General features: G+C 46.6%; 1 protein-coding gene across 1 annotated transcript in view; it reads right to left on the bottom strand.

Annotated features, from left to right (window-relative positions):
• The window catches only part of DDAH1 (dimethylarginine dimethylaminohydrolase 1), a 56,901-nt gene extending 44,215 nt beyond the window's left edge, over nt 1-12,686 (bottom strand). Inside the window, exon 1 of the mRNA XM_066192535.1 lies at nt 12,373-12,686. Within this exon, the coding sequence (XP_066048632.1) occupies nt 12,373-12,678 (306 nt within the window). The 5' untranslated portion in view covers nt 12,679-12,686. The remainder of the gene's footprint in view (nt 1-12,372) is intronic.
• Between the last annotated feature and the right edge of the window lie 323 nt (nt 12,687-13,009).

Raw genomic sequence — 13,009 nt, 5'->3', positions numbered from 1 at the left:
ACTGTTCTCCCCTGGCAGCTTTCTGCAAAGGCTCTTCTAGGACACTCTCTTCCATAACATTAAGCCTTTAAGCCTGACTCTCAATATATTAAACCTCTATTTGCCAAGCATTCACTGCTAGGCCTTTCTAAGAATCATTTTGCAAAGCTTGGATGGCAGTATCTTTTCACAGCTGATGTGGAAAAGCTAGAAACGACATTTCCCAACGAGAAATATCTGCTTTACAAAGTGTGCACTGTTTCTTTGGGTTAATCTGACTTGCTAAGGGCTGGGGGAGGCTGCAGAATTCTTTTATACTGTTGACATAAAATATCTCTGACTGTCTTCATGGTGGAATCGTTCCATTTCCTACTATCTGTTCTAGGATGGATATCCAGACACAGGGAAGAAAAAATAAATCAACATCTGACCTCAAACCACCCAATGCTGGTGCTAGTGATGGCCGATCTTATGCCACTGGACACCCTGATTAAGCCTGAACACAAGTCTTCCCTCGCCAGGTGGGAGGAAAACACTAGCAAGATCTGTGCAAGGTTAAGACAGGGCATCGGCCTCCCAAACAGCTAGTGCTTGGAATAACTCGTGACCTTCAGGATCACAGCAAGTGACTCATTATGAGTCTGCTAAACAGCTATCAGTATTACAGCTTATTCATAATACATGAACAGCTTAAGTGGGTCACAGAATCCTGTATATCCCGGCAGTCTGCCTCCAACAGCGGTCGGTACTGGCAGCGTAAGGAAAGAATAACAAAGAGCACAAGTACAGAGTGCCGCTGTCTCCAGTATATTTTCCCCAGCTTATTGTAAGAGGCAGTGCACATATTTCCAAAGTCAGTTATTGCATCTGAATCAAAGAGTTAAAACAGCTATTGATGGATCTCTTTCACAGTTGACATCCAGCTGTACTTTTGCCCCCACCCCCCCTAACCCTGCAGCATCCTGGCAATGACTCTGACAGTTCAGTTGTGCACTGCATGACAAAGTACTTCCTTCTGCTGGAATTTGCTGCCTGGGTATTTCTCTGGATGTCATTTTCATACTGTCAGTCCCAGTTCATTTGCTCTGTACCATTGTAAAACTCTCCTATTTCTCCCCTACCCTACCTAAAACAACTTTGAGCTGAAGGCATTTATCTAATTAGTAGTGTTTCATCCAGGGACAGTCCTACACTGCAGCAAGGTCATCTCATCCATCCACACACCTTTTCTGCTTATTCTACATTTCCAAAATGTGTAACCAGAACCTCACACAGCATTTCAGGTCCAGATGAATCATCGGTTTGAGCCAAGACAAGAAAATGGCCTTTCAGCAATACTGGAGGTTTACAGAGCTCATCTAGAAGGGACTGTCCTAAGCTCTGTTGTCAAGGCAGGTTGCTTGGTTTATTGTGTGACAATAAGACCACAGTCCAGAATAAGATGAAGTTTAATAGAAACATTTGCTTTAAGGGTCACAAAAATAAGAGATTACAAGAATAAGAGATTTCTGTATGGCAGTGCAGAAGCTCCATTTCATAGGATTAGATTGTCACAGTTGGACTTGCCAGCATCAGTGAAGATGTGGCATCCCATATGATGCATGAAGTGCTGACAAGGGCTCTCCCCCATGTATACAGTAAGGTCACTCCCCATCCCTTTCTTTGACAGTGTGTCTCTCCTACACTGACTTCTGCCTTGACTTTTCCTGCATTGGTGGTGGTGGGGCTACCTTTCAGTTTCCTCTTCCCTTGCAACCAGTTCAGATCAAAAGGATCAAGAATTATTGGACAGTTATCAGTAAGGCAAACACCAGAGTAGTGTCTATCTGATTTCTTTTAGAAACCTAGACCAAAACCACCTTTCTCTGCACACACTTCAAGCTGCTGCAGCCAGAAGGAATGTGGAAAAGGGTTATGACAACCCTGTGCCGCCTTCTTGTCTAACACACTCTCCTCCAAGAAAGCACCAAAGTTAAAAGTTTCTGAATACATGTGGCTACAGGAGTCACACAAAACCACCTTGCAAAAAAACAAAACAAAACAAAACAAATGTGGCAAACTTTGCAGAAGACCTCAATCAGACCTTTCTATGATTCCATTCGTTTCATCCTCCATCTCTATCCGTTGTTTCTTTCAGTTCGTGTTTGCCTCTCAAGAGCACTGCTCATTTGCTAGCACAGGCACAAGTATTTCCATCAGAGGCTTTTAACAGGTTCAAAGACATGAGTTAGTGTATTAAACTTCAGTGAACACCTAGTGACTAGCAATAGGCATGCCACCTCTCCTCTGTAAAATGTTGGAAGAACATGAGATTCATCACTTTTACTATTTTAAGCACAGTGATGACAGGCACACTCAGTAACTGGGTAGGTGAAATGCTCCAAAGTGCTTTTACTGTTTGCAAAATTAAGTTCTGTAGGGCTGCTAAATGTCTCTACTTCTACACAGAGGCATGGTCTGCAGTTCATCACTAAACATTTAAATTATTTTTAAAAACATAGCTTGCTATTTCTGGAGAGGAGGCCAAAAACCAGCTCTATCTCTAAAACACTTGTCTTTCTAGCCTGGGCTTGCATGGAGATGACCATCTCCATGGCTGCTGGCCTGCAGCTCAAAGGACATCAACCACACTGAAATGCAGAGACATTTGCACAAGCAGGATTCTTATCCTGCAAGAACACCCTTTCTGAGATACAAGATTCAGCTTCCTGACAGCTCTTACATTAAAAGGCCCAGAAAAAAGCAAAGAGAAATGCAAAATCAATCACAACACTGTCAACGGTGTCCAATTATGTAGCAGTTTTGTTTTGGTTTGCTTCAGTGGCCAGCTGGGACTGAGCTGAGATAGATGATTTCATCTTGCCAGAGAACTTCAGTCGGCATCCGGAGACAGGCGTGGATAGCCAGATCCTTTACTATTAACATACATAATGAACCCTCCAGAAACAAATTATCACAATCGTTTTTTAAAGATGATGCCAAATACTGAATCTCTATTGACATGAAAATGAGTTCTGCAAGTCTTGAACGAGCTGATTTTTATCTACTTGCAGCATTTTAATACTAACTCCAAGTGACAGAAAAATGGCATATTAGAGTGGTGTAGGTGATCACTGGCCTTGGATGAATGCAAGACCTGACTCAGGTACATCCCAGCCATAAAACATTTCACTTTTTTGTTTTTGTTTTTTGTTTTTTGGAAGATGAACTCCTAATACTGCTATAAAAGGGGCAGCAATAAAAGATATTGTCACCTGATGCTGTGTGAACATCATTTATATTCACCCTACCACTGTGACTCACCAGATCTGACACCAAGAGTGAAGCTCTCTTACACCACAAACTTGATTAGGGATGTGCTTCTATAAAAAATACCAAAGAAAGCAGAATGGTTTATTTTTCAAAGGGATGAATGATCAGTAATCACTGATGGTAATTTCTTCCTTTAGGAACATATTTTCTGTAGTCACAACTTCTGGTTGGCAAGCCCGCCATAAACAATGACTTCTACAGAGATGTATGTGCGTACTGGTGAAACCTATGATTAATGAAGACTCTTTTGTATACACAACTTTTGTTTCAGGTCAACATTTAATGATCAGGTCTACATTTTTGATCCAGCACTATTTACCAGGAGTCTTTTGACAGAGACAAGAAATCCTCTGAAAACTGATCAACACAAGTATAGATGCTGCTTTCCCAGACTGAGCTGCTAAGGTCACCAAATATTCAGCATGAATGGAATATTGCAAGCTAAAACTTGCTACACAGTCACTTCCCACAGCATCTTCAGCAGAGTCATGCTGAGCCTGCAGCAGAGGCAGAGTTCCTGCTCCAGAATCACTTCAAAACAACCAGTAATAGTGGTAGAAATTAAAGTCTGCATGTGTTTATTGTAATAAAAAATATCAGTGCTAAGATCAGCCAGGCTTGCTGAAGAGCTGCATGCCCCACTCACCTCACCAAGAGGGATGGTGGGAGACAAGTTTAAGTCCACAACCCATCAGGCAGACTGTCCTGGGGATGTTATGAACCCACCTTTGAATCTTAAAACCAAAATTCCAGAAGTGACTAGTTTACTAGTTGTAAACTAGTTTTTGCAATACTTTTAAGTAAGGCAGCAACAAAAAAACACCCCAAACAGGGTTCCTCCAAGCCATCGGTATAGGTCAGAGCAGCGGCAAAGGACCTTTTTACTTGGTGGAAATGCTTATGGTTACTTGGAACCTTTAACCACTTGGCATTTGCACTGAACCATAAGCTCACCAAGGGCTATTTATCACAGCTGAAGGAACAGTGATTGACAAAGTACAGAAGCTGATATAGAGCTTGCACAATAATAATCAAGTGTCCACAAGAGATTAAAAACCAGGCATTTAATTTGGGTTCTGACTTTTTTTAATTTTCTGGTCAGCAACTGGGATATTTCTGACAATCCTGACATCACAATTCAATTACAAAGTCTAAATATGGCTTCTACTAGAAAAGCATGAAACCCAAGCTGCTCCTAGACTGTCCTTAAAGATTGTTTTACAGTTCTATAGATAGAAACCAATTATAATGAATACAGTCCACTTATATTGATCTGACAGAAGCTACTTCCTAACATTTTCATTAAATTGGGGATCAAAACTGAAAATGAAAAAATACAGTTCTTGGCATAGCTCGTTCACCCAAAGTGTTAGCCTTATTAATGTAGGGTCAGAGGTACAACAGCAATGAACTTAAGACCAAAGAACCACCTGCCCAAACCAAAAGGCATCACTTAAACTGTGAGGGAGATGATTTTTGAAATAGTCTGCTTTAGGAGGCTAGAACACCCATTCTTATGTATACTGATAATTGCACTGGCTCCTGATAAAGGTCTACCTGATGTTGCCTAAATAATTGGGGGTTTTCTAAACTTCTCAGTACTGTTTAAGAAACTTTTCTCCTCTACTGCATGCTTTTCAGTTAATTTATATACTAATACAGAAAACACTGAAAATTAAAGCTATTGATATGATAAAAGAAAACGCTGAAGCAGATTCTGATGTGAATTACTTCATTGCCTTCTGTAACCCATGATGGGCATCACCCATCATCCTGGAGAAAGTCTCCAAGTGACTCTAACTTTGTAGAAGACCATTACATTTGGGTTTACCAATTACAGGCCCAAAGAACAACCAAATCCCACATTAAAACTCAGGTATACATCTCCTCCAAAGTCTGGCTGGTACTTCTCAACTTGTTTTCAGTATGACAGAAAATAAAATGCTGACAGTATCTTGCACGCTTTCACTACAATTTTGAGGTTAGGCAGAGAACAGGATGAAAACTACAGGGTAAAGGATCATGTATATATGGCTCAGTATAGAATAAGAAAGGTATTAAAAAACCCAGTCTAACAAGAAGGTGGAAAGGTGCCTAGTGCAATCTCTAATTTTTGTCAGCCTTCATGTAAAGTGTTTGCCATGTTTACTTACCTGCTGTTTTAAGTACTAAGCAATTACATTGTGGTAACCTCTGTGCTTTCCACTCTAAGGTTTCTAGGTGGAACACTAAGGTGGTCTGGGTCATCAAGGGTAAAGCACAATACGGATGTGCAAAAGTGGTCAGTCAAAGACCACCACAATTTGTGTGACAGTTTAAATAACCATGAATGATTTTAAATGGTAATAAAACGTTTAATCTCTTGCTTTTCTAGTGACCAGCCAGCGCTAATCCTCCATGGAAAGGAGACAGATTCCTGACAGTGCCAGCTCAACCAGGGAGCAATGGTATCCCCCCAGCAGAAAGCCAGAGCCTCACTAAGCTCTGCACCCACATGACTGACAGAGCTGCCCAGAGCTCAGTGGGAGCACATTGTGACCCTGAGCTGGGCTGCAGGGAGTGCCCCACTCTTCCCCCAGCACTGAGCATCCCTGTGGGAGGGCTGCCCAGCTACAGGAACTCCTCTGCTTGGTTCATCCAGCTTGGAAGTGTCGCTGAGGTTCAGTCATCAAAACTGCCTCCATAAAGAAAAAAAAGACAGGTCACTGACATGACACAGCACGCTCCCTTCTAAAGGGAACAGAAGACCCCCCATGCAGACCAGACCCACTTGTTAGGGAAGGCTGCTGACTCCTGGGGCCCTGGTTAAAGATGGAAGAGAAAGCTTTCTCCCGATACAGCCCTCAGATTATTATCCATTATTGATTTTTCAGGTGTGCAGCAATGAAGTCCCAACAAGAAGTCTGAGGGCAACCAACAGACCTCAGGGCCTTGGGACAACTGGTTAAGGGACCAGGAGCACAAGTAGTATCCTCCTCTAGCTGTGTAACTGCAGGGGCTAATGAGTGAAGAAATGAGAGAACCAGCAGATCAATACCTGGCTCTGAGCCTGGTGTCACCAGCAGAATTTTTGGGTTTTGATAATGGGTAGGTTTACACAGCAGCAGGTCTGTGTCTGTCTCCTTGCAGAGGAGTTAGCAGGGCTCACTGAAAGAGCTTTGAACTAGATTTGAAAAGAAAGAGAGATAAAAACCAGGCTAACTGGAGACAAGCCTGTGGGCAGCACACCAATATTTGAGGGATGGTGTGTTAGTGACGTCCTCCCATTTGGTGTCTCAGTGGAAGCAGGGGATGCAGATCCATGTGGCAGCAAAGCAAACACTGATGTGTTAGGTCCCTCTGGATATGGTGATTGTGAACAGAGAAGGACTGGTGAGGGATCTGGTGGCTGAAGGCCACTCTAGGCACAGCAACCATGAAATAGTTTTTGATTATTGGAGAAATTGGCCTGTTAAAGGGACTGGTTGATAGAGTCCCTTGGGAGGCATTACTGAACTGCCTGTGGGTAGGAAGGCTCTCCAGAGGGATCTGGACAGGCTGGATCAATGAGCCAAGGCCACTTCTATGAGGTTCACCAATACCAAGTGCTGAATCCTGTGTTTGGGTCACAACAACCCCAGGCAGCACAACAGTCTTGGGGCAGAGTGGCTGAAGAGCTGCCCAGTGGAGAAGGACCTGGGGACACTGGTTGACAGCAGCTGAACATGAATGTGAGCCAGCTGTGCCCAGGTGGCCAATGGCCTCCTGGCCTGGACCAGCAATGGTGTGGCCAGGGGGTCCAGGGCAGTGATTGTCCCCCCGTGCTCTGCACTGGTGAGGTCACACCTCGAGTGCTGTGTCCAGTTCTGGACCCCTCATGACAAGAAAGACATTGAGGGGCTGGAGCGAGCCCAGAGAAGGACAGTGGAGTTGGGGAAGGGTCTGGAGCATATGTCCTAAGAGGGTGGCTGAGGGAGCTGGGGGAGCTCAGCCTGAAGGAAAGGAGGGTCAGAGGGGACCTCATCACTTTACAAATACTTGAAAGGGGGTTGTAGAGAAGTGGGAACTGGTCTCATCTCCCAGATCACAAGCAAGAGGACAAGAGGGAAGGCCCTCAGCCAGGGGAGGTTTAGACTGGATGTAAGGGAAAATTTCTTCACTGAAAGGGTTGTCAAGCTTTGGGTTGCCCAGGGAAGCAGTGGAATAGGATTGAAGTAGTGGAATAGAATTTGAAGGATGCATAGATGGGGCACTTAGGGACATGGTTCAGTGGTGGACTCCGCAGTGCCAGCTTAACAGTCATCCTTTATAATCTTAAGGTCTTTCCAAATCTAAAGGATTCTATGATTCTAAATACAGGCTCACTTGTACTGGCATATGATGTAAAACAAAACCCCCATAACCTGAGTTCAGAAGCCAGCAGAGCCTTAAATTTCTTTCTCCTGAGCCTAGCTTTTCTATTACTTTGAAAAAGACACCATTAACCTGCAGGACCATCTATACCTATAGAGAGAATGGAGAAAGCGTCTTGAATTTGGCAGCAGCTATGCTGTATTACCTCAGTGTATACAATACATAAATAACTTAGTAAACTCTTTTGCCTTCTGTTTTCTTTAAAAACCTCCACCTCCTGGTATGAGACTTATCCCTACAAGCAGTAGCCGCAGCTAGGACAACAGGCCAGTGTAGGGCACAAGCTATAGTTCATACGCAGCCCTGCAGAAGCTGTACAGGGTGGGAGGGGGTGGCAGCCAAGGGTGCTCAGCACTGAGGAGCACGTTACCTAGCCCAGCACTACTGGAGCAAAAGAAGTTGGAAGCTCTCCAGAAGCACTACTGTGAACAAAATCCTGCCACACAGCAAGAAGATTTGGGAAGAGATACCCAGAGATGTTGAAAAAACAATTCGGTGGTTTCTCCAGTTCTTGTTGAGAGGACGGGATTTGACAAACATAGTCCTTTGCTGCTCATTCTGTCCCTCACTGCTTAAGGACCAGCTATCCTACGGCACATGAATGCAGTCACAAGTGTTCCCAGTGAGTCTTGGGGGAGTAGGGAATAGCAAAGGTCTTGGGTAGAAGTTTCCTCTGAACCAAGAAAGGAAATACCCAGAGCTCTTCTGCAGCAGCTCCTGTAGTTTTCCCAGCACCAACTAATTCTCTATTCCCTGTCTGACAGCTGAGAAGAGGCCAGGTCACTGTGGGTGCATTTTGCTGAGCTTCTCAGTTTCCATCTGTCTGCATAAGCACAGAAATGGTGGAAAAGTTGTTTTGTGCTATCCCAAGCGCATTAAGACAACTTAGGCAGCAAGAGCAAAGTGCTGATGAGGGCTCTTCACAGCAATTAACCCTGCTTATGCCGAAGGTGACGTTGAGAGTTTATACTAGAGGAATAAACAATTGAGAACATACTGCTGGAACAAAAGGTGCTGGAACTGGCAATCTGATCAGTGATCACAACATTTCCACTAGACTTACTCAACTTCTGCATCAAGTGCACTGGTGACTGCACACAGCTAAGCAAAACACCAGCTTAGACATATCTGCAATCTACCTTTGGCTTACCTCAAAAGCCTCTACCTTTCTGCCAAATTCAAAACTCCACAGAAACTATGAATTTTAAAGTAAGTTCAGAAGCTGATAACACAGAAACATAATGCCTTGAAATAAGTCTGACTTGCAAACAAATCATTAAATGCATGACTAATTTTTCTACTTTACTAAAAAAATACTGGGCTCTTTCCCAGCACCGCCTGAACACGACCAAATTTAATTCAATTCTTTTTTTCTCCTTACAATAACTTGGAGCAAGAACAGACATAACCCTGGATTTTATTTTGTTTTGTTCCAGACAGATAATCAGTAAAGAATCCAATGTTGCTGGGGGGAATAAGCAATAATATCTATAAAGCCTGAAAGCTCAATCAATGCTATTACAAACTACTGCAGAAATTTGTCTACTGCATAGTGTTACCACAGTTGGTGACAAGCCTTCTTAATAAGGAGTCTAGTCAGTGAAAGAAAAAGCTGTATCCTTTTTAAATACTGCATTATAGGTTTTCAGTTGCATGAAACAGAGGAGATGAAGACAGTACTACTCAGTTCATGCATCTGGCAGACAGTTTATCAGAAGGCACAACACACCTGAAACAGCACTGCTCCAGCTGTGTATGCAACCAGGCTGTTGTGTTTAGGATGCACCTCAGCAACCCCCTGTGCTCTTCAATTTTCACTGGTCTGATCCGCCTTCAGATGCCTCTATCACATGCCTCTTTGGCACACTTCCTGGACACTAACCTTCCCTCTATTAATTATTTGCAGAAACGGTGCCCTACAACCCTGTTTGCCTCATCCTTTCCTTCTTCCTCTGCCCCTGCCTGCTCTGGATAAAAAAAAAAAATCTAATAGTTAAGAGACCAGAAAGACAAGTCCAGCTGAGTCCTGCCTTATAGGGAGACTTAGGTCAGGAGTGCATGATCAGGAGTTGGGCTTTACTGGGTTAAGCCAAGCATACGCCAACTGTACTGCTAAAATATTCATGGGTTTGCACTTACATTACATAAGAAGAATAAGAGGTTGCAGTTTGAGAAACTAGTGCTTACGTAGACTGCATCCACCCTCTTTCCTGTCACCCAGTACAAGTGAGAGTGCACTACAACAGCCTTGGTTCACTTTCATAACAGGCTTTCCAAGCCAACTGATGCAGGATCCTTCCTTTTCTGAGGCAGCACTTTGGATTTGTCCCTGTTCAACCATGAGGTCTCCATGGGTCAGCCCCTTTCTTCAGCCTGGTAAGGACCCTCTTGCACAGCCTAGACCTCAATGGTATCACTTCTCACCCTTGCCCCAGTTTGGGGTCACTCACAGATCAATAAAGATGCCTCAAACTCCTCCAGGACTTTGTCACCGATAAAAGCATTTGACGGGGCAGATGGTAGGACAGACCCTGCAGCAATATCACTTGCCACCAGACTCCAGCAACTATTTCAATGGGGAATTTAGAGACTGAACATAAACATCAAAAAAATATCTTGGGAGGCTGCTAACGGACACTGTGATTAGCAGGAGGGTCAGGAGCAGGTGCTGGGCTCCCTCAGCACAGGGTGTCCACATTCCTCAGTGCCTGGACTTCCTAAGCACCTGTGATTGGTACCTCCAGAACCAAAGTTGGAGGCAATAAGAGCAGAGAAGTCTCGGGTATAATAGGAGATAGCCTCTCATGCAGCTTTTTCTGGGGGGCTCTGTGAAAGTGACCTTACCATAGATGTTTGCCAAGATGTCCAAGGCACACGCCAAGCCCTCCGCCATGGCATACAGAGGTCTGGGCAGGCATCTGTGCATTCCTGCTTTCTAAAGCGTTTGCCATTTCACTGTTTTTAATATGACATCCTGGTCACTAACTACTCAACACAGACACTCCAGCTAAACAAAACTGACAGTAACCATGCTGGGAAGGGGATGATGCCAAGGAAAGGAAAGAGATCAGGAACAGGCACGTTGCATCCTGCAGAAATGAGCACCTGCTCCCCCTTTCCACAAGAAAGTGCTGTAACAATGTTACCAGGAGGAAGAACTGTTGTAAAAAAGTCAAATGTTCAGACAGGCATCACACTGCAGTGTCATGCATTGTTATAGCTTTAAAATGATACTTGTTCAATTATTTTTTCGTTTTTACTTCACAGAAAACTCCAGGGAGGGATTGCTCCATCATTCAAGAACACTAATAACTTTCAAATTATGCCTGAAAGCTCTTTCTCTCTCTTGTTCATGACACAGCCTGGAAAAGTCACTCATAGAAAGAAATAAATCCCTCCTCCTGAAGCGGAAATGGTACAAATGGCAGCAGGACCCACAGAGCTACATACCAGTGTGTCATGGGAAGGACCAGTGAAAACTCGCTTTGTTTCAGGCTAAGAAACAGCTGCTTCTGAGAGTAACATATGGTAAACACTTTACTCTGGTGTTGTCATCTTAAAGAGCATTCAGGTGTGTTACAAAGAGTAAACACATGGTTATGCACAAGAAGTGCATGGGTACAAGTTGCATGCAGTATCTCAGATGTTACACCGTTGGGGAGAATTTAGGAAAACTTTGCAATTGATAAGAGACAGGCACCATGTAAAAAACATCAAAACCAAGTGGAGCAACTCAGCCATTGCTCTCAATGGCCAAGGGGAGCTACTGCTGTACTAGAGCTAGTGGCTGCTCCCACAGGCACAACAGCATATGCCTTTGGAACTCACAATGCACTATGGAGCCAAAGATGGGAACTGAAAGAGACATAAGCACGGTTAAGTTAAAAGACGCTTACAGGAAGGCAGACTGTCACTGCTCATTGAGAAGATAACTGGGTGGCACTTTAATGCATGCACTGCCTGATGAACTAGTTTATGAATGGGCTGAGGACACTAAGAAAGTACTAAGAAGATCTAAAGTAAGGCTCCTGTGGGTGTGCATCCTCCACACCTCTCTCCAATGAGACGGCCTGCGTCCACCATACATGCAGGGGACCTGCAATGGTTGCAGAGGGAAGGGGACACCAGGGTCAAGGGCATTAAGACTGACACCAGGTACACCAAAACATACACCAGTTCTTGTGCACAGGCCATTAGATACAATTATCGCAGGCATCAGTGACGCACTGCCTGGGGCTGACCTCGGGTTCAACGCGTACTGAATATGGAGTTTGTGGACAGAGTAGGGCTGCACCGTGGACAAAAACCCGCACAGTCCGCCAGCGACCCATCCTGCGGGGCTGCCGAAGTTGACACGGAGCGAAAGCCCGCACGCCCCAAAATGCATGAGTCATAGTTTACACTGTCCATCCACTGGTCTCCAGGAGCAGAGCACCGCTCTCCAGTAAGCCCAGCACAGCGGAGCTCCGCCGCACGGCGGGCTCGGCTGCCGGCGGCAGGACGCCGGGCTGGAGCCGCTGCCCGGGGCCGCTCCCGCCGAACAGGGCTGCGGCTCCGAGCGCGGTCCCCGCCGCTCCGCCGCGGGCTGGGGCGGGCCCGGGGACACGCCCGACGGCGCGGCCGCCCCGAGCTCACCTGCTGGGGCATCGCTCCCCGCTCCGCTCCGCTCCGCACCGCACCGCATCTCACCTCCTTACGGCGGCTGGGCGCGCCCGGGCGGGTGAGCAGCGCCGTCTCCTCGCAGACCACGGCCACATCCTCCACGAAGACACAGTCGGGAAGGCTCTCGTCGGCCGGCAGCTCCAGCACCTGCAGCCCCAGCTTGCCCCGCAGCACACCCACGTACAGCTGATGCTCCCTCTCCGCGCGGGCGAAATCCACCTCGGGGCCCGCCGTGCTGCGCAGCGCCTGCCGGCACAGCGACTCGGGCAGCGCCCGCACCACGGCGTGCGTGCAGCGCCCGAAGGCGGCGAGGCCGCCGCCCAGCCCGGCCATGCTGCGCGGCGGGGACGGCGGAGAGGGACGCGGGGCACGCGCGGCGGGGACGGCGGAGGGGCACGCGAGGGACGCGCGGCCGCCGCCGGCAGCGGAGAAAGCGCCGCCCGCGGCCCGGCCGCGCCCCATTGGCTCCCCACCAGGCACATTTCCATGGGGCCGCCGCCGCCGCGCCCCCATTGGCTGGCGGCGGCGGCCGGGCCGCGCCATTGGCCGCCCCCCGCGCGGCGCCGCTTACCTGTGCGGGCGGGCCCGGGTGGACCCCCGCCCCGCCTCCGCGTGTGGCCTGAGGGGCGGCGGGGTGCCACGGCCCGGGGCCGCTAGTTTTGCA

Source organism: Chamaea fasciata, unplaced genomic scaffold (assembly GCF_029207755.1).
Source record: "Chamaea fasciata isolate MVZ Bird 193981 ecotype frontalis unplaced genomic scaffold, bChaFas1.0.hap1 SCAF_10, whole genome shotgun sequence".
Taxonomy (NCBI): Eukaryota; Metazoa; Chordata; class Aves; order Passeriformes; family Sylviidae; genus Chamaea; species Chamaea fasciata.
Note: the sequence above shows the minus strand (reverse complement) of the source record. Positions and strands in the feature narration are given on the sequence as shown.